Source organism: Apteryx rowi, unplaced genomic scaffold, assembly GCF_003343035.1.
Source record: "Apteryx rowi isolate R43461 unplaced genomic scaffold, aptRow1 scaffold_50, whole genome shotgun sequence".
NCBI lineage: Eukaryota > Metazoa > Chordata > Aves > Apterygiformes > Apterygidae > Apteryx > Apteryx rowi.
The window spans coordinates 2,401,457-2,428,280 of record NW_020450761.1 but is presented as its reverse complement, the minus strand read 5'-3'; the positions used below and the strand labels follow the sequence as shown (position 1 = coordinate 2,428,280).

The 26,824-nt window shown below is 44.1% G+C and overlaps 1 protein-coding gene across 4 annotated transcripts in view; it reads left to right on the top strand.

The window, feature by feature from the left end:
* PQLC1 (PQ loop repeat containing 1) overlaps positions 1-26,106 on the top strand; it is a 64,688-nt gene extending 38,582 nt beyond the window's left edge. For 2 of the 4 annotated variants that reach the window (XM_026079797.1, XM_026079795.1), the window contains 2 exons: positions 2,905-3,121; positions 21,114-26,106. In XM_026079797.1, the coding sequence (XP_025935582.1) occupies positions 2,905-3,121; positions 21,114-21,321 (425 nt within the window). In that variant the 3' untranslated portion in view covers positions 21,322-26,106. Of the gene's footprint in view, positions 1-2,904; positions 3,122-3,489; positions 5,241-21,113 lie in introns of those variants that run through there. The other 2 variants (XM_026079793.1, XM_026079796.1) reach the window with 2 other exon arrangements.
* Positions 26,107-26,824: the final 718 nt, after the last annotated feature.

Sequence of the window (26,824 nt, the reverse complement as noted above, 5' to 3'; positions counted from 1 at the left end):
TTGCATGGATGAGGACGTGTCCGTGGATTTTGTCGTGGGCCTCTCAGCAGCTGCGTGAACGATGACTTTTTCAGTCCCATGGACTTCTACAGCTTCCGCACCCCCGCGGATGTGCAGTTTGCACATTTCTGTTTTGCAAATCACTTCAGGGAAAATAAGGATTTGGTATACAGTGGTGGGTGTTACAAAAAGGATCCTTGAGTATGTGGAGGAGAAAACGCAATGTCCACGGGGCAGCCAGAGCACTGGTGGGAGGGTTGGTGAGCAATGGTCCGAAGGGCCTGCGTGCACGGGGCGGCACGGCAAGCAAAGAGCAGAACTGAACCTGCAGAGTCTAAGACTCGAGGCGAAATGACTGCTTTAGCTATCTCAGGAGCTGAGAGGTCTTTTTTATTAGGTCTGGGACTGTCTGGAAGAGTGTGGTGTGTGTGCTCTTACCGACAGCCGCCGCTCCTTGCTAGCGTGCAAGCGTTGCTGGGAGTCGGCGCCTGCCTAGCGCTGCGTTGAGCTGAATGACCTGTGCTGGAAGGTAAACGCAGGTTTTCCAGCCGGCACATTTGCAATGCAGGAGGTCTGAATTAAAAGAAATTCTCGCCTTTTTCAGGGTTGAAACCCAATGCTTTAGTGTGTCTGCAGAGGAACCAAAGGCTATGTGAGAACATTCTGGTGTCAGCGTTAAAAGAAATAATTTGGTAGAAGCGACTGTTATGTCCTATTTAAAAGCTATTAGTAGCTCTCCTTTTCCAGAACGGAGGTTGCTTTTTTAAATGGCCTGTAACTTTGCCAACTTTCTCTCTTCATCCACTTTTCTTCTGCAGGTTTATAATTCTGTCCCCATTGTAAGTCCAAATAGTGTCTGTTGCTAATGTAACAGATGCATAGTGTCAAATCTGTTATGCTGAGTCAGGTCATTTCCTTGGTATTGCTCATGAAGTTGAGGGCATCATGGCAAAATTAGGGTGAATTTGCTTTGTTCCCCCTCCTGCCATGTTATGTTGTGCAGCTGTAGGTCAGGTGAAGTGGAAGGGATGGGAAATTTGGGTATCTCTTACTTCTCCTTACCCTGTCAGAGGTTTTCATTGACTCTGTTTATCCTCCTTTCCAGAAAACGCCAAAGGGATAAATGAAAATGAATAACGTGCTTCCTGCATTTGTGACTGTGGTTGTCTTGTGCTCTCCTTTTTCTATTTAGTTCTTTTTTGTTCTTCCTACAGCTCCACCAAGGAAAGTTTTCACAGAGCTCCAGAAATGCATGTGTGATGCCTGCATACTGGGTTGGCTGTGCCAGCACTGGCGCTACCTTTTAACTTGTCTTGTGTCCCTGCCAGTGAATTCTGAGGCTGAGGAGCTACTGCCTTAAATTATTCAAGGTCAACATTACATTGACAGTGGCTTTGCCACGGATGATTTAATTTAGTTCTGRGTGATAGCTGAGGGGGTGATAATGCTACAAAATGCACTGCGCTGCAGGTTGGGTGTGGCTTGCGGCTCTTCTTGTCTTCCTCTTGGTGTGGCAAAGTAAAGTGATACAGCTGAACACAGAAGTTGTCTTGAGGCATGGATTTTCAGAGTGGTTTTTTTTATTTTATTTTTGAAGAAGTTACAGAGAAAAGAATGTCCAAGGGCCAGAGTGATAATGATACTAAAGTGTCAGAAGGTGCAGAAAATGAAACTGTTGTTTAGCCTCTGTATATAGCCTTATGCACCTAAGTACCTGTAAAGATTTGTCTCACATTTAATTGAATTTGTTGTTAGTGCAAGTCCATTGAGGTCGATGTATTAGTTGCCTGAATTAACAGCAGAGCTTTTTTGTGGGATTCTGTACTTGCCCCGCGGAGGCAGTGACAGAAGTCTCCTAGTGACCTGTTGGTGCATTGCGTATGTTTGGGCTGGTTTAAATACTCCTGTTAGAATGATGGTTCGTCAGTATTTTCAGCTTCAAATGCTTTTAAGAGAAGATGACTCTCACAGCAGCTGCAAGTGAACAAGTGAAGCTACAAGTTATTTTGGGATTCTCGTTTTTGAAAGCTATGTTGTTATTTTTCTATAAGCTGATTGCCATTGTATATATTTTATTATTCATCCATAAGATAGCTACATGTCTTCCGTAAGTATGCTGTCAATGTGCCAAACAAATGCCATTCTCGGCTTGTTCTCTCTCTTGTTCTCTCCTCAAAGAGATGTTGGGTTTCATGGTAAGGTGTTTCATTCTGGTAGATGTAAAAAAAGAGTTTGCACCCTGTGCCAGTTTGTACAGGCAAAGGCAAGAGTGAAGTGCACCTTGCCCTTGGAGCAGTCTGTGGGAGGTGTTGTTCTTGGGGTGGGAGTCTCCTCAGTCTTGTGCCTTCCTTGGTCAAGCTCTACCTCCTGTGCTTGCCCTTCGCTGCAGGCAGCTGTGCTGCGCTGTGCTGGGGAGTGGAGCTGCAGACTTGAGGTGACCTTCCAAGCAGCCTAGATTGAGGCAGTTTGAAGGTAAAGATAATGATCCTGAAAGAGCGAGTGCTTGCACTGATGTGCTTGGGGCATGTATGGAATATTGCAGAGGTTTGTTTGTAAAGCACTTGCTGTGCTGTTAGAGTTGCCTCCAGAGTTCTTCACATTTTATATCCCAAGGTCAATGGTTTCTCCTTAAAAGTCAGTTTTGGAAGTATATTGGTAGTTTGCAAATATGTGTTTTAATGTTTCTTTATTGAATGCCCTCACAAAAAATGTTTTCTAAGTCAAGTATTCTGTGTGTATATATATAAAAACTTTTTTTTTTTAATCCTTTCTTTTTCCACTTCTCCTCCATCCCCAAAGATGCTTCACAGTTCTCAATTCTATCCTGGTAAACTTTGGGTGAGATTTAATGAGCCAAGTTGAGAAGAAACATCTTATTCTTCCTCCTTTCCTATTCTGTTGCAGATTTTGACTTGAACTATTTTTGGCATTGGAGCAAGTTTACAGACTACGTACAGTGTGTCCTGACCTTCACTGGTGTGACAGGTTACATCACTTACCTCTGTCTTGACTCATCTCTCTTTGTCGAAACGCTGGGCTTCCTTGCGGTGTTCACCGAGGCCATGTTAGGCGTTCCCCAGCTCTACCGCAACTACCGGAATAGGTCTACAGAAGGAATGAGGTATGACATTTTTCTTAAATAAAACAAGGGTGTGTGTGTGTGTGTGTGTGTTTACCTAAATCTTTGTGTAGCATGGGAAGACTTTTCTAGGCAGGGCAATGTTGTCTTTCTAAATTTTACCTCAAGACAGAGCATCTGTCGAAGTAGATTCTCTGCCTGTACAAGTTGGGTATAGCACTACTGAAGGCAGTGGGACCTCAGTTTTCCCCACTGAAATCAACCAATTGGCCAAGTCCAATTGGAGGTGGAAGCTCATTTTAGTAAAGTAAACATCTAAACCTATTGCTGTTGCCATTAGCTTTGGCTCTGGATTATTTGCTAATTACTGATCTCCCCTCTGTCCCTGATGTCACCCCCGACACTGACAGGTGGCTCCTCCAGTGCTCTCTGAACTGTGCACAGTCCTCCGAATTTCAGCAGAGCCACAGCACGCACCAGCTGGCATCCTTATCTCCTGGCGCATGTGCCCAAATCCCCTTCCTGTGGAAACAGAAAGGGGTGGGGAAGGAGAAGGGGATACAGTACAAGCCTGAGTCTCATCCTCGCCTGGAGTCAGGACGTGGCTGGGGAGCCTGGGACTGCGGTGTGTGCACACATCCCTCAGTTTAGATACTGAGCTGAAAGCACAGTGTAACGGTCCTTGTCAGACACCTCTGAGAACACTTGCTTTCCCCTCGCTCAATGCAGTTACATGGCCATGCATAGACTAGCGCAATCGTCATGTAGCTTTAACTTATTGCCTGTATCCTACAGCTTTTAAAAGGCCTCTGAACATTTGTATAAATTTTTTTCCTTTGTTTTTCTTCCTGTCCTAGAAGCATAGGAATGTTAGTGGATTTTTTTTCCCTGCTTTTATTTTGTTTTGTTTGTAATTATGTCTTGATCTCCTAGACCACCTCCTGATGTGTCTGATCAGACAGACTCATTGGCTTGTAGTGTTAATGCCTGCTGTGTGGCTGTTTGGACTGTGTTTGCAGGAAGCTTCTTTTCATACAGTAGTACAGGTGACTTGTCAACACACCAAGAACTCCTTTCTTACTGCTGTATCTCACTAATAGCACTTGCTCATCTAGGGCTGAGTAAAACTGCTAATTTTAGAAATCTGTGTTCCAGTGGTAAAATTGTGTCTTATGTTGATTTGCAGAATATTATACTATACAACATTAATGTAAATATTGGAATTCAAGGCAAGCTGTGTTATACTAGTAATTAGAAATGAACTGAAGATGGTACTAAAGAGAGAAAATATTTTGAGTGTGTGGCTAATAACTCTGTCAGTCTAACTCATATTAATTCACCATTTTTTTTGTAATATGTTATTGGTATATCTAACAAATGACATTAGCATTTATTTTTGTGTAAAAGCTTGTAACTGACAATTCAAAAAATCTTAAATGTGAGAAGTTTACAGTAATGACTGGGAAACCCTCTGTAAACAAGTGCATGGCAGAAAACTTTAATCTTGTGCTCACTGTTGGGGAGTGCTAAACTAGATTACCTTGTCCTACTATTTACTGGATATTTCAGTGATAAAACTAAGGTTTCCAAATTGCAAAGGCAACTTGTGAAGCTTTTTAAGGGAGAAAAAATTCACTGTGTTGCATTAGTTCACTAGTCTGTAGACCCAGTATGGCAGCAAAGTCAATTCAGTAAGTGCTGTGATCGTTTGTGACTTTAGCTGTTTTCTCTTATTGTTTTCCCTTGATGTTAAATTTGCTGGAAAAATTTTTACTCTGGACAAAACAAAACAAAAAAACCCAAACCAAAGCAATTATATCCTGTGTCTGCTGGCATTATTCCCTTTGCTTGTTTGCCTTGGTGATACTTTTGTTAGCTTCTGGAGTTCTTCTCTAGCTTGAAATGTTTTTGAGGGAATGTTTAGAAGTTTGCTTTGTTGCTCAAGGCATTTTCTATTTGAGATCCTCCTTGGCACAAGGTGGATCAGGATTTTCTTCCAACATATTTGTGTTTTGCATGCACATACTGCCTTGGAAAATTCTGTACTAGTGATACCCAAAAGAGAATTTACCTGTTAGACCTTGCTTATGCTCTGGTTTGACTTTTCCCTTTATGTTTTTTTGTCTGACTTATAATGCCATAATGCAGCATTATGATAGCTGCTACCAGATAATGTTTTGCTTTTTCTTAATTACTCTCTTGGGATTTGAGTTTTGTTTTTCAGTTTCCTGTATATGCTATTTAGCAAAAGAGGAAGAAAAGAAAAAAGCTTTGTGCTTCAAAGCAACAGTTTCCTTGTGAAGMATTAAGTACAGAATTGCAGAATTCTCATTTAAAAATGCTTGGGGAAAGTGTGCTGTGTTTAGTCAAGAAAGAACAGTATGAAACCTCTTCTTCTCTTGCCATCAAACAAAACTAGGTCCAGTGATGTCCACCCTCCTTATCAGCTGCACCCACAAGTTTTCCCCAAAACGTTCTCTCCTCTGGCTCTACTCCTGAGGCAGTATTTTGCATGGCATTGGACACTGATGCATCTGGGGACTGTTGATACAGTTTATAGTTTACAGTATGCAGTAGTGCAAACATTTATGCTCTCTCTTTTCTCAGGTTGTTTCACAGTTTCATGTAGCAGCGCATGTTTCAGGTACCACGTGTGCTTTCTAGCACTATGTGGTCCTGAGTGGACTTGATCTCTAAGCGTTACTGGCCTGTTCCTAGTGTAAGAATGACTTCTGCTGGTGCATTACCTTCTGTTGAAGGGACTGTTGGAAATGTTTCCTCTGAACTTTCCTTCCTGTGCCTGCTTTTCTTACTAAAAAGATGTTAGAGGAAGAGACTCCAGTCCAGGAAGCACTCAAGTGTGCATGTAGCAGCCCCAGCCAGGCTACTTGTAGGACTAAATTTATGAACTTGTATTGGTATTTACCAGATGCGGGCTAGCTGGTGCCCACTGGGACTTATTTACGGCTCTGCACAGAAGTAATGTGCATGTGGTTGTTTACACTGTCAGAAGCAATTGAACTGGTGATCCTCTGCCCATCAGCTGCACCATAATGGCTGGCTGCCAGACATGCTCTTAGCAGTCCTCAGCGGCAAGGTAAAATAGGCGAGTTTCAAGTATTTCTGTGGCTTTAAGCGTAATAGGGAGAGGAAAGAGAATTAAGTTGTTCTATTTAGTGACCTTTTGGACAATTATCATGTCCTGGTTGGAGGCAGTAACTTCTTAAACTGAACTAATTCTGTCACTTGTGTTGTATGAGTGGAGCCCACATCCCTGATACAAGCATCACAGAGTTTACTAGTGTCAGAGAAAGGGTCACTTGAAGGGTCTCAAGACTTGGCTAAGAAAAGCAGCAGCATGCGTGTGTCTCTGAATTAGGGTAGAATGGGAAATAGCAGCTGATATGTTAAGTCTATTTCTACTTTAGCAAATAATGCATTTTCTAAATATAAACTGACAGAAAAGAAAGGAAAAAGAAGGTTATAGTACATGGCCACAGCTGAGCAATGCATCCTGCCAGACTTCTCAGACATTGTCTTGCTTCTGTAAAAAGAGTGCAAACAAATAACCCTACAGCCTCCCCATCCCCATCGGCCCTGTTTGCTTCAGTGAGAACTTGAGGACATCTCCTGCTTGAGGTAACAGTCAACTCCTGATAAAYAAACTTGGAGACCACAGGCCAGGAGAGATGCAAATGGAAGACACGGCTTTGGTGGCAGGCAGAATACCCTTGAGATTCTGTTTTGAAATGGCCTCCATCATCTCACCTCTGTATTTCAATCTGCTACTGCCCACAAAGTCCCCTACAGAAAATGTGCTCAGCTGCTGAGATATGCATCCAGAGAAGGGCATTTGCAGCTGATTCAGTTGTATTTCTTGTGACAGGGCAATGGCTGGAATGAAGGAATCACAGGTATGATGTGCATTGCAGTGCTACTGAGAATAACCTTCCCAGCTTTTTGCTCTCTGTATTCTACTGGATAAAGTTCCTAATTTCTTAACTTTTACTTCTGCCCTCATTTCTCTCCTTTTCCTCTGCTTTTCCTTTCTTTTTGTAGCAATATCACTAATAGGTCCTCCAGGTTCCTCTGTTCTCTGAGAGAGCAGAGACCAAAGGAAAAGTTGGAAAGAGATGGAAATGATGAAAACAAGCAGGAGATGCATGCTGGGTWATAGCTTTTGTGGAGAGAAGAGTGTGTGGTATGTCCTGGTGKGCTGGTGATTGAAGGATAGAAGGTTTCCCACAATTAAGTAAAAAAGCAATAGAAATTTCCATGATGTTCTCTGACAGAATTCCTGATAACCTTGGAAATTAGTGCTTTATAGAAACTTAGAGCTCTGTTCAAGCTGCAGGGACAGGCAGAACAGGGAAGGACTGCATTGTCCCTCCAGGAGCTGCTTCCAAGGTCTGTCTCTGGTAGCTGGTTGCCGGTTTTCAGACTGCTCAAAAGGAATCTCATCACTGCTCATTTGGATGATGCTGGGAAAAAGGCTCAAAACTTGGACGTGCGTGCACATGCCCCAATACCCACCCCGGCACAATCAGTTAGCCTGCTTTCCTGTTCATATCAGCCTGTCTTGGGAAATTTAGCATAAAAAGGCTGAATGAGGAAAATTTCAGTATTGCATTCAGTCAGAATACTACACTATGAGACAAAGAAAATTTGGTTCTTCCTGTGACAGTACTGTGGGGGCCGCTCTAATTATCCTGTTTAAAGAATCACAGTTCGTCAAAGGAGAAACAATTGGCGTTTATTGTCTCACAAGCATTTGGAGCCAAGATTTGCAAATTTTAAGAATGTTTTTCTATTCAGAAGTGTTTAATGAGTCGTACTGCAGCTGTAAACTCTTTACGAGTAGGCATTTGTCTCAAATGTATCCAGTAAAATAGATGCAAAGTATAGAGGTATAAGAGAAAGAAATTATTTGAAATAAATGTCCCGAGATATTATTTCCTCTCTTTTTACCAGTAGACACTATTAAAAATATTAGAAGACAACATTTTTTTGTGGGGTGCTTTTATTCAGTAGTCCCTTATACCATTTCCCTTTATGACATGTACAGCTCTTTGTATCATTTTGTAATAGAGGCTTTTGACTTCTGAGGACAGGATTTGTCCCAGAGACTATCTCAACTTTATTAAAATGCTGTTAAGGTTACTGCAAGCTGCTAGATTTTTCTCCTTGTATTGGGTTAGCCAGGTGCCTTGATGCGCAGATGTACAAGGCCTTATTCAGGACTGGCTAACCAGCTGCCCGGTCACCTACTCTAGAGAGATTTTGAATTTAAGCAGATTTTGGAGTAAATAGGTAAAATAGCTCCATCAAGTTACTTTCTTTGCAGTTCTACTGTTTAGAGCAAAACAAAATCCTAAATTAGAAAAAACTAGTAAGAGTTGTGGATGTTTCTGTTCTGGCACTAACTATGCATTAGCTTTTAAATAATGAATAAATTTAGTTCCATTGAAGGAGATGTTAGATGCGATCAGGATCTGCCACAGCAACTTTATTTACACATTTGTGCATCTTTGTGGAAGTTCAATAAAGGAGAAAGAAAAATTAATTGAAAAATGACGTAAAAAGTACTAGAATGGTGAAGGAAAATTAAAAGTGGAGGATGCAGGCAATAGCAGTATTGATCTTAGTGTTTTTTTCCTCAGCTCTTGTTTCTCATTGCTACAACTCGTGTGAATGAGAGCAAAATAAAAGAAATGGGAGGAGGAATGAGGGAGGCCTACAAGGGAGTTTTTCTTTAAGTATTGCATAAACATAAAGTAGATGCTGCTGAAGAGAGAGAACTGTTGCTCCTAGTTGTTGGCATTGTAGCCTCCAGATGCTGATATACCATAGTGTTATATAGGTGTATGGGCATGTGGGAGGGAGGCAGGCATTAGGTAAGAGAGCAGGATGCATTCATAGGTTCAAATCTTCTGACTCAACTGAGCAAGCAGTTTTTCATTACAGAAAGCATTTTATAAATGCTCTTGATGGACTAAATTATAAAAGAGAAAGCGGTTTTCAAGAGAATAATTAGGAACTGAAAAGTAGAACTGGGACCACGGCAAATGGAGAAATCAAGGTCTTGAGTGTGAGCCAGAAAGGCTTTGGGTAGATCCAGAATTATTAGCACTACTTAAAAATGGTTTGTGCTATTACTTAATGTTGTATAGGGCCATTCCCTTTCCTATTGCACTAAGTTAATCGAAACTGTTCAGTGTGCTTACAAAATGCTTATCTTAAACTATTCTAACAATGTACTATATTTCCATGATTGCATTCTTGTTTCTTCTTAAATGACCTTTCTTTCTATTCAGGTCTGTAGTTTTTTCCATGGGTCTGCAAAAACGATTGTCATTGCTTCTGAGGCTCCAGCCACTCATGCTTTTTCTGGGGCAGTTTAGCTTTCTTCATTGTTTTGCTTTGATGACTTTTTCATTTCCTAGTTCACTATTACAGCACTGATCATGTTCACTATTGTCCTTTATAGTGACCGTTCATATAAAACAGCCTTTGTGGAGTCTCATTTTCAGACTTTGCATACACATCCGGGAGGATGTGTATACACATTTGCAGGAGTTTGGGCAGTAGCCACTAAACAATTTTCATGACCAGATCAACTGGACTTTGGTACAACTGCAAGGTTTACCATTTACACCTGTTGTCTTCTGTCTCCCCCTTTTCATTTATGGTTCTAATAAATAACAGGGACCTCAGATYGCCCCTCCTGAATTTGGTTATTTTATAGTGGAAATGGTGAAAGAAGTGCTCATTAGTCCTTGGAAGATTTTTAGTTTCTTCTCCATTTTGAGTGTTACTACATCAGGAAAATATCCTCACAGTCTCCAGTCAAACAGGCTTGGCCTCTCTTCAATGCAGTCAGAACGAGGTCAGAGTCCTGCCAGCCTGCTGACAGATAGACTGAAAACCATTTTATTTTGATCTCAGGGAGCAAACAGATTTTCCTTTCTTACCCCCTCCTCTTCTCAGTCCCAACAAAATTTATTATCTTTCTGCCCATAGTCCCATGTCCTTTCCCTTCGCTGTTATGTGCTCTAGATTCAAAGACCTGCTTGACTTTCTGCAGACACGTGGCCTGCAGGTTGCTGCGCTGGGGTCAGCACCGTGGACACCTCTGTGCTTGCCTGCCATCTCTGCCCAGACCTTTGCTCTCAAGACCTGCAGCAGCACAATATGAGGTTCCAAAGATGGCTCTTTGTGCCCTGAGCACTCAACACATCTGAGAGTTTGAGTGAAGAGGAGAGTGGAAAAACCCAGGAGGGAGTGGGAGACCTTGTTTCCCTCACCTTGCTTTCAGCACTCCTGACAATATGAGCAGCAGCAGACACTTAAGCTTCTTCCAGCCTGTGGCACAGTGCAGATTGCTAAAGCTCTTCTACGTGGTCAACTTCTTTCTCTTTTCTCTTCCCCCAGCACCTCCTCCCATCAGTTCAAAAAGCAAATTGCAAGCAAATGAATTCAACCCAAAAGGTGTTGGGCTATTACAAATAGTTCAAGGCTTCTTTACAGTAATAGGAATAAAACACTGCTGGTATTTCTCATCAGTGCTCTCTTCAGTCAGTACTTTTCTCTGTGCCCTGAAAATCTGAAATAGAAGAAAAGAATTCTTGTACCCCTGTTACAAAAACACTTTACAAGTTCCATTAAATATGGTCCATTTTCTGCTGGCAAGGAAGACTCATGCAAGGTATTTTGGGTAGTTAAGGTCAGGTTTTGCCAAGTTACAAAGGGTCAGAGCTGGGCTCACAAAGGCACCCGAGAGACAAAGCAGTTTTCTAAAAATGTCTTTTTCTTCTGTTATCTAAAAAAACCCAACAACAACAAAACAAAAGTGGCTCGAGCGTTGAAATTGCAGCACCTGTGTTGTTGTGCCAGAGATCCCTGCAGCTGGTTCTGTACGTGGGATGAGTCAGATTCTTATGTGGCTGCAGAATCATGTCCCTTGGTGCAGCAGGACCAAGGAGGGTTAGAAATGTGAATGGAAGTAAAATAAGATTCAGTTTTGGAGACAAGCAAACTGAGACGTGAGGATGCAAGTACCCAAAGTGGTGATATTGAGTATGATGAAGTTATGTAAGGTGAACAAACTGGGTGAGTGATGTAGTGGTTAATAGATCAGCTAGAACAGCAGGCAAAAGAGATTGGTGGAACTTAGCCTGGGAAGTGACTTTGCAGAAGGGTCCAAGAAGAAGAGATCTTCTGTGACAAGTTGGCCTGGGATGGTGCATTTGGTCCCCTGCTCCTCTGTCACAGAAAGACAAGCAAACAGAAAAACAAGGCTGGGAAGAGTGTTGACTGAGGTGTTGGATGGTCTGCCTGAAAGCTGAGATGGGGAAAGAAGAGCTTGTAACATCCTGGGGTTGGAGGTAGAAAGAAATTAAGCTTGCTATCAGAAAAAGCTGTTTTGAAAAGGATCAGGATTAGGTTTTAATTTGGTCCAGGGGAAGATGGCTGGGAATGATGTATGTGCATACAAGGGAATGGAATTAAATGCCAAGAAAAATGTTTTGGCATTGTCAAGTAATCGTTCAGTGTAGTGGTGAAGCCCTGTCCCTTCGACCACTAAATCCTGTAGTAGAGAATTTTCTAAAACAGGATGTGTAGGGAGCAGAGGGGCGGATGGGGAAGATGTAGGGAGTAAAGACAGACTAGGGGGTGTTTGTCCCTTTCCAATTGCAAAGACCCTGCTGTGGCTGAAATTTAGAGGTTTGTATCATGTTTTTGTGTGGGGGGCATTATTGCAATGCTTTTATTTCTTCCCCATAGCATTCAGTCCTTTGCAGAGGAGGGCTTTACAGCACTGACTGGGAACCACTGGGTGTTAGTGGTAATACTGTAAATAGCAAGCGGCTTTACCAAGTATTGGTTTGCGGTGGGCTTCATCTGGCAAAGCAGAGTCTTACATTTGAAACTGCGAACTCTGGGTTTTCCTGTGAGAAACAGCACAGGTGTGTGGTGCATTGCTATTGCTGCAAACTTCCCTTCTGTGTGTGCGTGTGAAAGGAAAAGTGGAAAACCTGACGCTTCCTATGAAGACTTAGCTGCTGGCATATCTTTATATAGAGGTTGCAAGGGGTTATTTCCATGTAACAGTGAAGTGTTTTTGAGAAGAATGTGAGTTTCATTTCTTGCAACAGTCTAATCCTATTTCCAGGCCACAAGCTGACTGGAAGGTAGTGTTAAGCTTTGGCTTTGAGTRATAGCTCTTATTTTACACGCAAGGGTGTTTGGGATTTTTATTTCTCCAGTGTTTTCTTAAGATGTGAGAAGTGTTTCAGTAGCTGAAGGATGTGATTAATTCATGAAAAGTAATGACTGTAATATCATTAGATTTTGTTCTCGGAGGCACTGGCTTTGGAGAGAGGCACTGAATGCTTGTCATCGAGAACAAGGTGAGTATTAGAGCTAGGCCTCTTACGTTGTGTATGATGATCTAAGTGATAATTGCAGTTTTAAATCACTGGAATACTAAAAGCATGCTCAGGCTGTGTACTGGTTATCATATGAAGATGAAGGGGAAAATGTGCTAAAATTACCTCAAGTTAAATTGGATTAAGGGTCTGATGATTTTTTTTGTTGTCTAGAGCAGAAGGAAAAGAAAATTTAAGAGCACTATGATTTGAGCCTTGGGATACACAGCTGTGCTGAAGAAAAGCTCTCTTCCCTCCCCTCTTTTTATTGCTCTTCAAATTTATTGTGTCCCAAGTTATTTAGATCTATAAAAAGAAATGCGCTAAATGTCATTACATACAGATATTATTTCTCCATTTTGTAACGCTGGCCCTGCAGGGAGCAGCAGCAGGGTCCCTCCAGGCAGCGAGCGGGCTGCGGCCACCAGGGTGCCGAGGGCTGGTTGCCCTGCCAGGAGCCGAGCCACGGGAAGGAGCGTTTGGTGCCTGGGATTTGCTGCCAGCTGTGCGGCCGTGGGGATGCAGGATCGGCCCTGGCAGCGCCGTGGCATGGGATGTGGTGCGAGCTGTGCCAGCACCTGCCACCGCAGGGTGGTGAGAGTGAGGCTGAGCGACTGTAGGGCGACTCGGAGAGTGTTGAGGTCAACGTTAGCCTGCGACTGTGCCCACGCCTTGAGGCGGGAGAGGTAAATGAGGAGAGATGCTCAAGAACATCTTAGTGAGACCCTCAAGGATGGGGTAACTTAGGTGTGCTCCACACCATGTGCCTGCAGCTACCACCACTGGGCTCCATGTTGGCAGCTGGATTACTTTGAGCGGTACAAGGTGTAATTTGCTTCCCAGCCCATGTTTTCACCTGAGGAAAACACTTCTTTCGTGGCAATTTTTGAGGCTTCCAAATTAGTCTGTAACAGAATGAGAGTTTTTCCTCATACAGGTTCATATTGGGTTTCTGAGCAGACTTGAGCTTTTCAATCTGGCCAGTGTCCATTTGTCTGGCAGGAAGGGCACTGGTGCGAATTGTGGTTCAAGTTTATCCTCTGATCTACGGAAGAGATTTTTTAAATCTCTGCTGCGCAGATTTGGGTTGTTAAGATCTGCTGCCCCTTGTCCTGCAGCACCATATAACCTAAAGTTGTAGAGCATTCAAAATATTTTGTAGCTATTAAGGGTTACCAGTGTGTGGACCCTTACAGGCTAACCTGCAGGCGTAGCTGTCGGAAATAGCGGGAGGCTGGAGCAGGGATCGTGGACTCCCCACCAGCCCAGTCCCCGTGTCGCGTGTCTCCGTTTCCCCTTGGCTCTCCTTTTGACAGACATGCTCTAACAAATACTGGCTTTTGAATGTGTGCGCTAAGTGGTGTCCAAATGCCTGGTACCCAGCTGCTTTTGGAGATTAAAAAACAGATGTTCACAGGGAAAAATTATTGACAAATATCTGCTTATTCTTGCAAAATAGTCCTTGCAAATTAGAGAAGCTTTCAGAAGGATGCAGCGCCCTGTGCTATCCATTACTCCTGAGTATGGCTTTAATGCAACTTCAGCAATCCAAAATAAATGCTGGATGTCTTTCTTYCTGCATGCTCCTCTGAACTCTCCTCCTAGCCGTGCGGGGCTGGACAAACAGCTCCCTCTGGAGAGCGTCAGCGCCGCTCCAGTGTTGGAGAAATTGCTCAAAAGTGATGTAAGGCACACGCTTGCCAGGGCAGAGCATGTAGGACGGGAGGGCAGCTTCATGCCTGGATTCTCAGCTGGCTGCACAGTATTTAAAAACAAAATCGATGCTTGCTCATACAAAAAGACCTGTCTTAGCATATGCACATTTGATTCCTAGATTTCAAACTTCAGACCCTTCCCTTTGGATATCTGGTCCCAATATCGAGTAATGCTTTTTTTTTGTCTCCATGTATATATATATATATATATATATATAGTTTTTGGCAGGCTAAAGAATTTGGTTAGCATCAGAAGAACTCCTTTTTTTGTTAAGCGATATGGCATTTTGTGAGGAACCAATGCTGTATTTATTAATTTTTGTATTGTTTTGTACAGTGTTAAAAATACCATGGCATTCAGGCTTCCTGTTTTCTGATCTGCATTTCACTGTTGAAGGCAGGCCAGCCTCTGACTGAAGTGCAGTGTTACGGATACTTGCTGTCTTCTCTAAGTAGACTATTTTGGAGCTGCAAATGGGAGCTGAAAGTTTTCCAAAGTCAGGATGTTATAACTGAATCTGCTTCCTCTTCCAAACATTCCCATGCAAATGGGCTGTGGGAGGTAACAGCTTAAAAGGTTGCAAGAGAGATACCTTCTGTCCCCTCTTCCTCGCTTCCCAAAACCAAATGTAGTGTTCAAAATACTCATTGACAGGCTGTTCCGATGTAGACCTTATTCCTGAAGGGGATACCAGCTTGTCAGCTCTTAAATGATTTTATTCTGCTTTTATGTCCCCAGTCATATAAAGAACTAGGTGCCAATATATGAACAAATGCCTCAAATTATGAGAATCTAAATAAAGGCAGATTTTTGAATCCAGTATCGCCTGGGTCTTGGTCTAGTACCTGGCCATGATTCTGGGAAGCTGTGGTCACCTTCCCCTGATTCTTGAACAGAGAGTCCAAGCTGTTTTTCTTCTTGTTGGCTCCACTTGCTTGGGATAGAAGGAAGAAAACCCCAACTTTTAAAGTAGATAAAGGTCAATAAATTACACTCCCTTTTCTGTTATTAGAAATAACCGTTGGGATTCTTGAGTTCATTGACTGTCTGAGCACAGTTAGCGCTCGGTTTGCGACTGAATCCAGGATGTAATTACATGAGGGCAACATGTACCTCTTAGTGCTATTTGTGCCACTATGTCTGGTCAAACCACTACAGAATTTCTCAGCGGAAGTCCCTGTCTAGTGTCTGATTCTCCCTGTGTCTTCCAGCTTGCAGTATATTTTTGGGTTTGTGTGTTGTTACAAACATGCAGAGTCATAACATTGATGTGAGAAAATCTACAGAGCAAACAGGAAGCAAGTCCTGCCGTATCTTGCTTTCTGTGTAGGTTTGTGCTAAGTACCAGCTCCTGTTCTGCAGACTGCGACTCTGCAGCTCTGCTAACGTGCGACTCTAAGTTATTTTGATGGATGGTTGCCACTAGTTTTAAGGCAGGGTGATACCACAGGGAGGAGAGGAGGCTTCATGCCTCATTCTTTTGCAACAYAGGGGTTTTTCTGTAGTCTTGACTCCTTCGGGTGAAGGAAGAAGAAAGGTATAATGAACAAGAACTGGCTAATGCACAGCAGAATATGCAAAGACTTCAATGGAAGATCAAGGACTTGAGGCTGTCACAGCCAGACTCTGAGCAGAAGGAATGAAGAAGCTAAAAAGCTTTGATTTGAGTAGAATTTGTTCTGAATTAAAGGGTTTGAGCCTAAGCATCTGGCTAATCTCATTGTTCTGTAAATTATCCAGCCTGTAATACAATTACTCAAAGTGAAGCAATGGAAAGTTTCTTTTTTAAGACACTTTACAAACTGTTTCTATACCTGAGTAATTTCAGGAGTGTTTTTTTTTTTTTTTTTTTTTTTTAATTATGCTTTGTTGGCTGACCATAGATAAGGTGCACTAATAGATGTTTCTTACTTCTGGTTGCTGTCACTATAGAATTAATACACAAGATACAAGGAAACTGAAGCAAGTTGTTTCTTGAGAAAAATGAATGCTGTTTTCCAGCATGCTACTTACTTAGCAAACAAAGGTTGGTACAGTGCCTTTATGAAATCTACTATCCGTGGCACAAAATATCAGTGCTGTAGGGAATTTATTTTATGTTACTATGTTAAAAAACAGCATTTGGCAGCCCACCCCTTGTCTAGTGTTTCTCTGATAAGAAATTATGGTGTCTTTTGGAGAACTGATCCCAATAGCACAATAAATAAGTGCTCTTTCAGATTTTAAGAGCAGCTGAAAAATACCCGATTTTCTTCTCTGGTCAGTTACAATTTACGCAGAGTTGACACTGGCTGTTGCTACATTAGCAGCTCCTTGTAATGAGATCAGCTGTAAGGAAGACGCTTGTTTTTAGGGGATTTGTTGTCATTGGATACTGCAGTACTGATTTACATTGCTGGGAAGTGCTATTTTTATTGCAAGTCTGCTTCAGCCTCTGGCAATACCATCTATTTCAGCGCAGTTGCCGCCTCCTGTCCCTGGAGTTGGTATCTCCATTGTCACAGCACCAAATGCCGCCATTTGTTTCTTTCTGCCTTCCCAAATCGCTCCACGGCACCGCTCACCCCTCACGCTGCCCCTAACCCGCTCGTGTGTTGGTGCTAAGGGCAAAACGGCCGTTGCACTGGCCTGATTGACTGTATCCTTCCCCGGGACTAGGTGAGCGTTTCCTGCTTTCCACGCGTCTCTGGTTTAGCTTTGGGCTAGCGCAGGCGGGGTGTCAGTTCATTCACACCTAACCCCTGTTTTGCTGCGTAGCCAGGGCTGCCCAGAGCGGCTTTGCAGCAAAGCCTCGTCCACACTTACAGCACAGCAGTTTCTCTTGCGCTGTGACACCCAGGGCCAGACATGCCCTGAGGTGCTGTGATCTGTCAGGAGGTGGCATCTGGCACATGGCYGGCTGAGGACCAGAGCCCTGCAGGGTGCTCAGCCTTGCCCCAGAGGCTCCTTCTCCATCAGCAGCCAGCACTGGAGCCTCTGCTACATGGAGAGGCTCTCTGGGAAGGCCCGTGCTGTTGTGTGACCCTGCATGTACCTGTCCTCTACCATATGGTGTGCAGAGTCCTGCAGGAAAAGAAAGCTGCGGGACTTGTGGGTTGCCCCCTTTGGCATATTGGTGGCTTGTCAAATGTGCCCCGTGCGTCTTGCAGGAAAGGAGTGGAGCTTCATTCTGCAATGGAGGCTATGATAGAGCTGTGGAGGAAGCACTCAGAGGTGCTCTCCCCTTTTTCCTCCTCCTTCCCTASAATGAACCAAAATAAGCCTGTTTCTTTAGGCAACAAAATCCTCCTGGTCTGCACAGATACTCTGCTCTTTTCTCCTTCTAGGCAGGTAAGATGGCAGTGGTGGCACCCGATCTGCCTAGGGTTGGTTGGTTGATTTCTTTTCTTCCCCAAATAATAAGAATAAATATAAGAAATTCCTTTCCTCCCCAAGTGATGCGCAACATTTAAAACCTGCAGAAAAAGCTGACTTTTCTATCCTATATGTGGCATCCTGACATGATACCTGGAAGTACAACAGCAGTGATGGTGCTGTATCCATGAGTCAGTCATGCATAATCACGCACACATAGTTGTTATTGCAAATGGCATCTGTGTGTGCAGCAAGAAGCAGGCAATGGCACAGCTAAAATAAGAGGGCAGGACCATTGCTACTGTATTCCAGTGCTTGGAAATTAAAAACGTGGGCCTGGGATATGATACTGGGGGGCCCTGTATTCCCTCTCCAGAGATGCCATACAGCTACTCGTCAGGTTTATCAGTGGGCTAAAACTTGCAGATAGCGCATGCAGGCTGATGCTGGCCACGATACAGGGGAGCTGCCAGCGGTTGTGGTTCTCCCTTCTCTGAGGGGCACTGGGGGGGATGAGACGTGCTTAACTGGGGACAGCACTGGGAGGCATTCAGAGATGCTTACAAACATTACAGTGATGAGATTGGGATCCTGGGCCGGCACACACCTCTTCTGCTTGTTTCTTGCCTCACCCTGAATGCCCTTGTCACAGCTGTAGTCCTCCATTGGTCCATCCCAAATTCAGGCCCTTCCAAAGGACTCATTGCCCAAGTCCCAAGTCCTCTTCCATTTCCTCTCATTCCTACCCCATCCCAGCATCTTTTTCCTGCTCCCTTCTCACCTGAGCTCTCCCTGCTCCTCTGATGTCTCCTCAGCTTTCCTCCTGGGCTCCTCATCGTCTCTTCTCGCTTCTTGTCCAACTCTGTCCCCGTTTTTATGCCAAGCTGTTTTTTGTGACACATCTGTAGGTCTGTGCTGCGCTTGCTGCTTTTGTCCTCTCACAGTCTCTCCTCCGCCAAGATGAGGAGTGGAGGAGCGCGAGCGGCCAGCCCTCCCACACTCACTCGTTCGCATTAAGTGGGCCTCTGGGTTCTGGGGACTTAGATGCAGCTGCAATACTAAGATGTTTGGAACATCTATTTTATATATTTTTTTTTTGTGTTTTTATGGTAGCCTGGCAATTTGCAGGTTTTCTCCTGCTCTTTTGTCTAACCTACTGGACAGAGGAAGGATGTGTATTTTGTGATTCAGTGGCAGACTGGTGGTGGTAGCTTTTTAAACTATCCAGTACTATTTTTTTTTTTTAAATCACTTTTGCCAAAATACAGTATAGGACAGCTTGGGATGTACCTCTGTACAGAGCGTTGTGCCATGTCCTAGTGAACATCCCAGGGATGATGCTGATTTCCTTCAGTGTCTGACATACCAGCTGAAGAAAGGGGCTCTGGAACATGCAACAGATGTGGGAGCAGGCACCAAATTACTAAATCAGCATTGTAAGCTGTCAAGTTCACAGGTGGCGGCTTAGTAAAAATCCAGAGTTTGCTTTGGCAAACTCATCTCAGCACATAAGACTGCCAGAGGTGGGCTTGGCTCATGAGGCGCTGTTGAACTGCACGTATCCAAAAGGTTTCCCCCAGTGATTATTTCTTCTTTGGGAGATTAAACCCTGTTGTGGACTATAAACCTTCTGACAGTGTGTGCTTTCTCCTCCATATCTTTACCGCACGCTTGGTCATTTTTAAAACCCTGCTAGCTTTTTCCACGTGGAATATGTGGCAAATAGCCATTGTATATTAAGGCTCCTACTCAAACCTTATGTGGCCTCCCTGAACTGCATTTCTGAGGACAGAGAATGTTTAGTTTGACCTGCCAGGATTAGCATGTGCTTCGCTTTTAGTGAAGGTCTCCAACCATGCCAGGACTGAGTCACAATTAAATTGTGATCAGCTGCCCAGCAAACATTGGTAAGCTTAGCATTACAAGGAGGAGTAATGCTGGCTGCCTGCAAGCAAGTGCCAGTTTATTACCCTTGGAGTTTATTGCCCTTCCTAATTAAAAGCAACCAAGCAACCCCTCCACCACATGCATGTGTAAACCTCCCGCAAGTGTGGCATAACATGACTCAGTGTGACTGGCAGCGCGTGCAAGGCAGGCAGCGCAGGCTCTGTGCATGGAGCACAAATGACTGTGTGGGCTCAGCGGTTGTTTTCCTCCTTTTCTGATTATTTATTTACATTTTCAGAATGACCTTGGACCTGGAATGATTCCTCCCTCAGTTCGATGTCCTTGCTTGCACTTCCACACAAACAGTCTCTTTGGCAGGTCATGTGGCATGAGTTACAAAAAAAGGCTTATGTTTCTGTGATGTGATGGGTCGGTACAAACTGACACTCTTGGCTGCTTTTCCTATATGGGGAGAGTGTGGACTGCAGGTTTTGGCTTGCACTAGCATTGTGTAATTGTGTTCAAAATACAGATTGTCCTAGCTGTAGAATACTTGAGAAATGAACATTAAGTCCTACCCTACTGCATGTGCATGACTGCATTTGATGAACTGGAATCAGTGCTGGCTGGCAAGGCGTAAGTGTTCATAATTATGACAAATCATGTGCAATGCTTATGCTGTGAACTACAAAGCTTCTGTCCACTACCGCTTATCCAGCTGCTTAAAAAGCTCTCCAGTTAAAGTACACGAAACTCAGAAACAGCCTTCAGGAACTTGTTCTTCACATTTCATTGAAGACACTGAAGAAAACTGGTTTGTGCAAAGTTTGAAGAACTTGCTTCTATTCCCCAGGATTTCTGCTGATGTAGGAGGGGAGGAGCTGGATTGCAGGACAGGGGATGGCTCAGTGAGACAGCAAGATGAAAGCAAAGATGGTTATTAAAAGGAAGTCTGGGCATTGCTCTTGATCTGTGCCCTTGATAAAAATCCTTAGTTATGTTCAGTCTTCCAATAAATAGCTGCAGACATGTCATTTCCCCCTCTTTCTATATTACTGGACAATTTGTGTCTTCTGGGTTTTTTGGTTTTGTTTCTTCTGTAATAAGAAATGGTTTCTTTTATCTGTCAGAAGGTTTGTGTTTGTTTCAATAAATGCTAAAAAAAAAAAAAAGTGTGCATGCATGAGAGAGCGTGTGCATGTGATACTTCGCTTTGCATGAGCACAAAGTCACGTGCTCAAGAAATAACTACTGAAGTGAATTGATTTTAGGTTTGCAGCATGTTACTTTGTTTCACAGTCAGCGTTGTCAGCATGTGGCAGTCACATTCACAGAACACCGCTGGGGTGAACATCCGAGCTGGGGATCTCTGGATGCTGGATACCTTCACAGCCATGGGCGTTTGGAGCAGTAATTGCTGAGCTGAGAGCGCTGCAGGCCGTGGGGCAGAGACACTGATGCTGCCTTCCCGGTGCAGCGCTGCGTGTCTTGGCTGGGCGAGCTGCGTACCCTGCGGAGAGCAGTTTCAGCCCACTGTTCAGTATAAACCGTTGCTGATGCAGACAGACACTGCATCCTCCATCACGGCTGATCTCACAGTCCAAGTCCTTCCCTTCGGTTACATTTTCCCCTTCTTTTCTGTCTTTTAGTGTCAAGATGGTGCTGATGTGGACCAGTGGGGACACCTTCAAGACTGTTTACTTTATCCTGAATCAGGCCCCTTTCCAGTTCTCCATCTGCGGACTTCTCCAGGTTTTTGTGGACATTGCTATCCTGCTGCAGGTTTACTTGTACAGTTCCTACCCTCAGAAGCCCATGTCCCACCCTGTGCACCCTGCCAGCGCCAAGGCCCTGTGAGGTGCTCGGCTGGACGGGCCGCAGGTCAGCAGTGCTGCAGAGTCACCTGTGGCAGCTCCTCTTCCATTTGTAAATACTCCTGCGTTGCCGAGTTGAAAGCAGAAATGAGAATAAGGATTGGAAATCAGGCTACAATTCCAGTTCTGGAGGTTTTGGTTTAAATAACTTGCTCTCTCTGTTTTCCGGCTTTGCTGTACAGACCGGGTTCCTGGTGGGGGGAGGGGCACTTTATTTTTGCATATGTACCTACGAGCCTTATCAATTCACATATGTTTGTATATTTAATCACAAGGGCTGGATGTTTTGTGTTTTTAATGCTATTTAAAAATGTTACACCACAGAAATTATAGGATATTTTGCCTGAAGCTTTTACCTATTTATATAATATAAAGTCTGTACATTGGCAGGAAGTTTGTGGCATATGTTAGCATTCAGTATCACCACGATGTAGGAAGAAGAGCGAATGCAGGAGTTCTCTTTTTTTCTTTAAGAAGGCTGTCTGGTGAGCAGAGAAAGTGAGGGAGGGAGGGAGGCCCTGCAAAGAGGGGGACGATGGAAATGAATCAATCCCAGGCAGTATAAAGCATCAGTGCGCTAAAGAGCAGAAGGTAGGTGTTCACCCCCACTGCGGGATCAGTGTGGCAGGTGAACACATCACGGTGATGTAGGGGGTCTGAGTATGGGTGATGCTGTAGCCAAAACTAAAACAGACACAGATAGTCCACGCGTTCAGCCAAAAGGAGAAGCGAACAGGAGACTGCGGGAGGGGCTCTTGGATAGTGTTGCTTTGAAATGGGGGGTTTGGGAATAGCCCACCCTGCGCTCAGGGTGCAACTCTGATCCTGCAGCGGTGCACAGGACAGAGCTGGGCTGTAGCATGCCCATTGCAAACCAAGGGGCCAGTAGATGTGTGTTGCCAGTATTGCCAGGTGAGTATTTCTAGATGACAGTTGAGAGCCACAAAGATGGAAGCAACCCTACTTTCATTGCCTCAGAGGGGGGAATGAAAAAGGTTGAGATGGAGAAAAGATCATATGCTATAGAGTAGGACCAGCATCTAACAACTTGATTTGTTGAAGCTGAGGTTCACGCTCATCTTGTTTAATGCCAAATAAGCCCAGTTTATGTTTTGGGGCATCTCTTGCATTGACCCAACAGGGATGGAGTATGCGTTTTCCTTTTTCTGCTGCTTAAGATCTTCCAGACTCTTAAATGAACAGTCTGTAGTTGGACCGAGAGACTGAAAAGGCTAAAAGAGCAGAGTTTATTAATAAATATAAATGTTGTCTATAATGGATACTTGCCAGCGTTAGGTCACTGCGCCCTTTCTGAGAAGTGTGTGTGTCTAGAGGCTGCAGGTGGTGAGCAGCCCACAGGGGGCTGTGACCAAGGCCCTGGGCTCCTGCCAGCTGCCATAATGAAACTCCCTTGGTTGGTAGGAGACAGCTACAGCAAGATGCTTAGTCCCAGGAATGGTTACGCCTGCCCTGCTGTCTTCTGTGCGAGACTCGCTCGCTACTGCCAGATGAATCCTGTGTGACCACAGACAAGGTGTTAGAGCTGGGAGAGAGTTTTGAGAACCATTTTTTCCCTCCAAGAATAGCGCAAGAGTTCATGCTTTCTTAAGTACGGCAGCAAGTCTGAGGTTTAACAGCTTCAGTGTGTAAATTAGGTACTTTCCCTATCCTGTTTTATTTGGGAATCTCATGGTCCGAGTCTGGACTGTCTTCACTGGTGGCAAAGTGTCCTCTGCAGGGGAAGCCGCAGCAGGCTGTGGCAGCATGCTTGTGTGGGCACGTCTGCCCTGAGATAGGGAAGATGGGGCTGGCCCTCTGCTGCTTTACAGACCCTCACCCCTCTTGCTCCCCGGTCGGCCCTGAGCTGACATGGGGGCTCCCCCCACACGTGCGATTTGGTTTTGGAGCTGATGTGCTGGGGGCAGAGGGCTGAGGAGACTCGAAGGTGCTGGCTGAGCTGCCCTTTGTGGGGGGGCGCTGCTGGGGTGGAGGAAGGGGCGTCCCTGGGCAGTCACAGCCCCGATGCAGAGCCCAAGAGAGATGCTCGCTGTGTGCGAGGGCCAGGCACGGTGGGCTTGGGCTAGATGCTGGCTCTGTGCTTTTGGTTTGATACCATACTCTTTTAGGCCTGAAGTGACCTTACAAAGATGATGTACCCAGCATAGCAAGCTATGAATGTTTTATTCCTCTCTTTTCTCCAATGTTCTGGTTGTGTTATAAGAACATCTGGGCTTTTGTCTTTTTTAATTGAAAATGTACTTAACAACTGGCCTTGCTGGTATGCTGCTTTGATGAGGATTGTATTTCTACTGTATGCAGATGAACATTTTCTTGTGTGTTTTAATGGTCTGAAGTTTTTTCCTTTTTTTCTTTTTAATAACTTGTAATGATAAGATTTTTGTATATGGTGGTCTTTTTCTAACATTCTATGAAACGGGGATATAAGAAATAAATAGCTGTTAAGAAATATGCTTCTGTATGTTATAGTTTATCCTGCGAGTGCACGCACTTGGTCACCTCTTTGGCTTTGAACTACAGGTATTACTGAGGAGAAAACTGTTGTTTTTTCCACTTGGGACTCTTCACTGTGCAGATTCTTAAGTCTGTTACCAGTACCAAAACCTGAAAGCTCTGCAAATGAGCCTCATTCATACCAGAACTGCAAATGCTGGAAGAGAAGCCAGTGAACTAATGTCTAAAATCATTTTCTGCATATGGCATTCAGCAAGGTTGGACACTTGGCCAGGAACTCTTGAACCTCATCTGATAAGATACTTTAGAGACAAAATGTTACAGAACTTCATTTTTCTTTTTTGCCAGGAAATATCTGTATCAATGATCACCTCAGAGAATTAAGAAATCAATTACTTTAAATACATCTCTTTGAATGTATGGCACATTTCATGGAGTTTATTTTCTGTCAGTTGCAGTGATTTTTTTAACAATAAAAATAATCTGTTATATATAAATCGTAGCATTGCTTTGTTTTGTTCAGACCTAAGATACTTGTTTCTTAACTCTTACAGCTCATCTGATCCAGAACATTGTAGAAATAATTAGGATGCTTCCTTTCTCATGCTGAGTGGGTAAGCACAAAGTGTAAGTTGTCCTGAGGTCATGATGCAAGACAGAATCTGGATTTCTTGTTTCTATCCCCAGCTCTACCATACTTTCTGGGGTGAACTTATCCTCCAGGTTACTTAACCCTTTTATGCTTGTGTTGCTCGCAGTATAAAAAGAAATTACTAAAAGATTATTATGTAGCTTTTTAAAAAAAAACAACCATGCAAATTGTGTAAGGAGGTCACATTAGGAAAAGTACAAACGATGAGACGCAACTGAGGGACGTGCTTTTTCTCAGCGTCCACAAGGAAGATGAGGAATCTGGATGCGTCATTTCACGACTGGCCATGTGTGCAAGAGGAGCAGACCAATTCAGGACGCGAGCCAAGCCAAGAAAGCTGGGCTCAGCCTCACGAGTGGCGTGCGGCTGCCCCTGGGCACGGCGTGGGACAGCCAGCAGCAGCTTGGCTGTTTCCGCTGCTTTGGGGGGTTCGCTGTTGCTGCTTTCAGTGCCTGGGGAGCTGGAGAAGGGAGTGGGTGAGGGGAGAGGCTCAGGCACAGGAGCAGGGGATTTGGGAAGGGAGGAGGAGAGGTGGGAGCGACCGAACTCGCACAAGTAAGGGGCTGATGGGAGAGACTCCTAGAGTGGAGGCAGGGAAGACTGAGACCCGGGAGGGCAGAGGGAGGAAACGCAGTGGAGCCTGGAGGCCAGTAGGAGGGAAATAGGAGGGTGTGGGAGTAAAGCATAAAACTGCCTGCTCTGTTATGGTTTATGTGCTGTAGAGACAGCGGGGGGCACTGGGCCAGGCAGTTCCCATGACAGATGAGACTATACGTGCCCATCGCTCATAGTGGTTGCACTGTCTACCCCAAATACTACCAGTGTTACCAGCTGCTGCTCTGGCTCTCACTGAGGGGAAGCTCATGGTGAGACTGATCCTAATTGAAAAAACTGGGAGCCTCTTCAGTAAAGGAGCTCTCCTGGCTGCATGTTGAGGCTGCACCAGCCTAGCACAGAGATGAGCAGCAGGACCGTTGTCCCATGGGCTGGTGCAGCGCTGGCTGTGCTGGCCCTGGAGACAGGGGCGCTGCTCTCCCTTGGCCCCTGTAGGGAAGGCCAGTGCCCTGAGCTGCAGCTCCACAGAGCAAAGCTCAGGCAGAAATGCCATTCTTGTGTGTTTGGGTGTATGTATCTACACATGCAGTTAGAAGCAATTAAAAACATATTTTAAGACAAAAGGCAAAGCTCAGATTCTGCTCTTTTAGTTTGCATGGGGTTATAAAACAAAATTTGGCCCAGTGATGCTGTTTTTTTAAATTTGTGATCCTTAGCTTAGTCTTGAGCACCAAGAAGGCTTCAAGGACCTGACTGACAGCTTTGACTTTGCTGGTGACTTTCTCTAACAGAAAGAAGACATTAGTGTGAAACTCAACAATATGCTAATAAATAAACATACTGCCTGAATGCATGTGACATCAGCAGCAAATACAAGAAATGGATTAGAACAAAATGTGAGGCACAGTCAGAAACCTGGAGCAGATTTCTCTGTACCCAGGCTCATAAAGCAGCCAGATCCCAAGTGGACATCAGCATCTGGAAATGCCCCAACAGAAGATGCAGACTGATGACCTCCGGCCCTCTCTCCTGCTTGGTCTGCGTCCCAGTTTTCTTGTATTTGATTTGTGTAGGTGCTGGTGTACCTGTGCTGCAGAAAGGAAGGGTTTTGTTTAGCCTCAGATGGGCCAGCAGAACCACTCTGGATTTCTCTGCCCATTGTCCTCTTTATCCGCATCTTTTCTCTCCTGCTCCAACTCTTCATACTTTCTTTTAAGGCTGTATCTAGTAAGAGGCAAGTCCTGCAGGAGCTAAGGAGATAATTTAATCCCTGTGAAGCATCTGCTGTGGGGCTGCCATAGACCATGCTTCTGGCCCTGATAGTGTAAAACTTGGCATGTATGCAGAAGCGGTGTAGTGTTTACTGTAGTTATAGAAATGCCCTTAAATCATTCGTATGCAGTGTCAAAACAAACAAAAAAACCCCTCAAACACACATAACAAAACTAACATTTCTCCAGCTGCTGATCAAAAGTAATAAACATCATTCATAACAACAACTTTGCTGGGTAAAACTCATTCTCCTCTGGGTATCTTTTATGTCTAGCAATTTGTGCATCAGAACTTTACACAGCTTCCAAAAATAATTTGTTTAAAAGGTTCCTGGTTTAATTTGTTTCCTCATCTGTCATCTCAATAGATGAAGTGAAACTTTATTAAAAACCCGACCTTGACTAACAGCATAACGAGTGGGTTTTGTCAGTTTATTAAAATTCTGTGCATGCTGGAATTAATTATGTGCCTTTTGAAAATATAAAGGACTCACTACTGTAGGACAATAGCAACTTGATGGAGCACAGCAGTAATA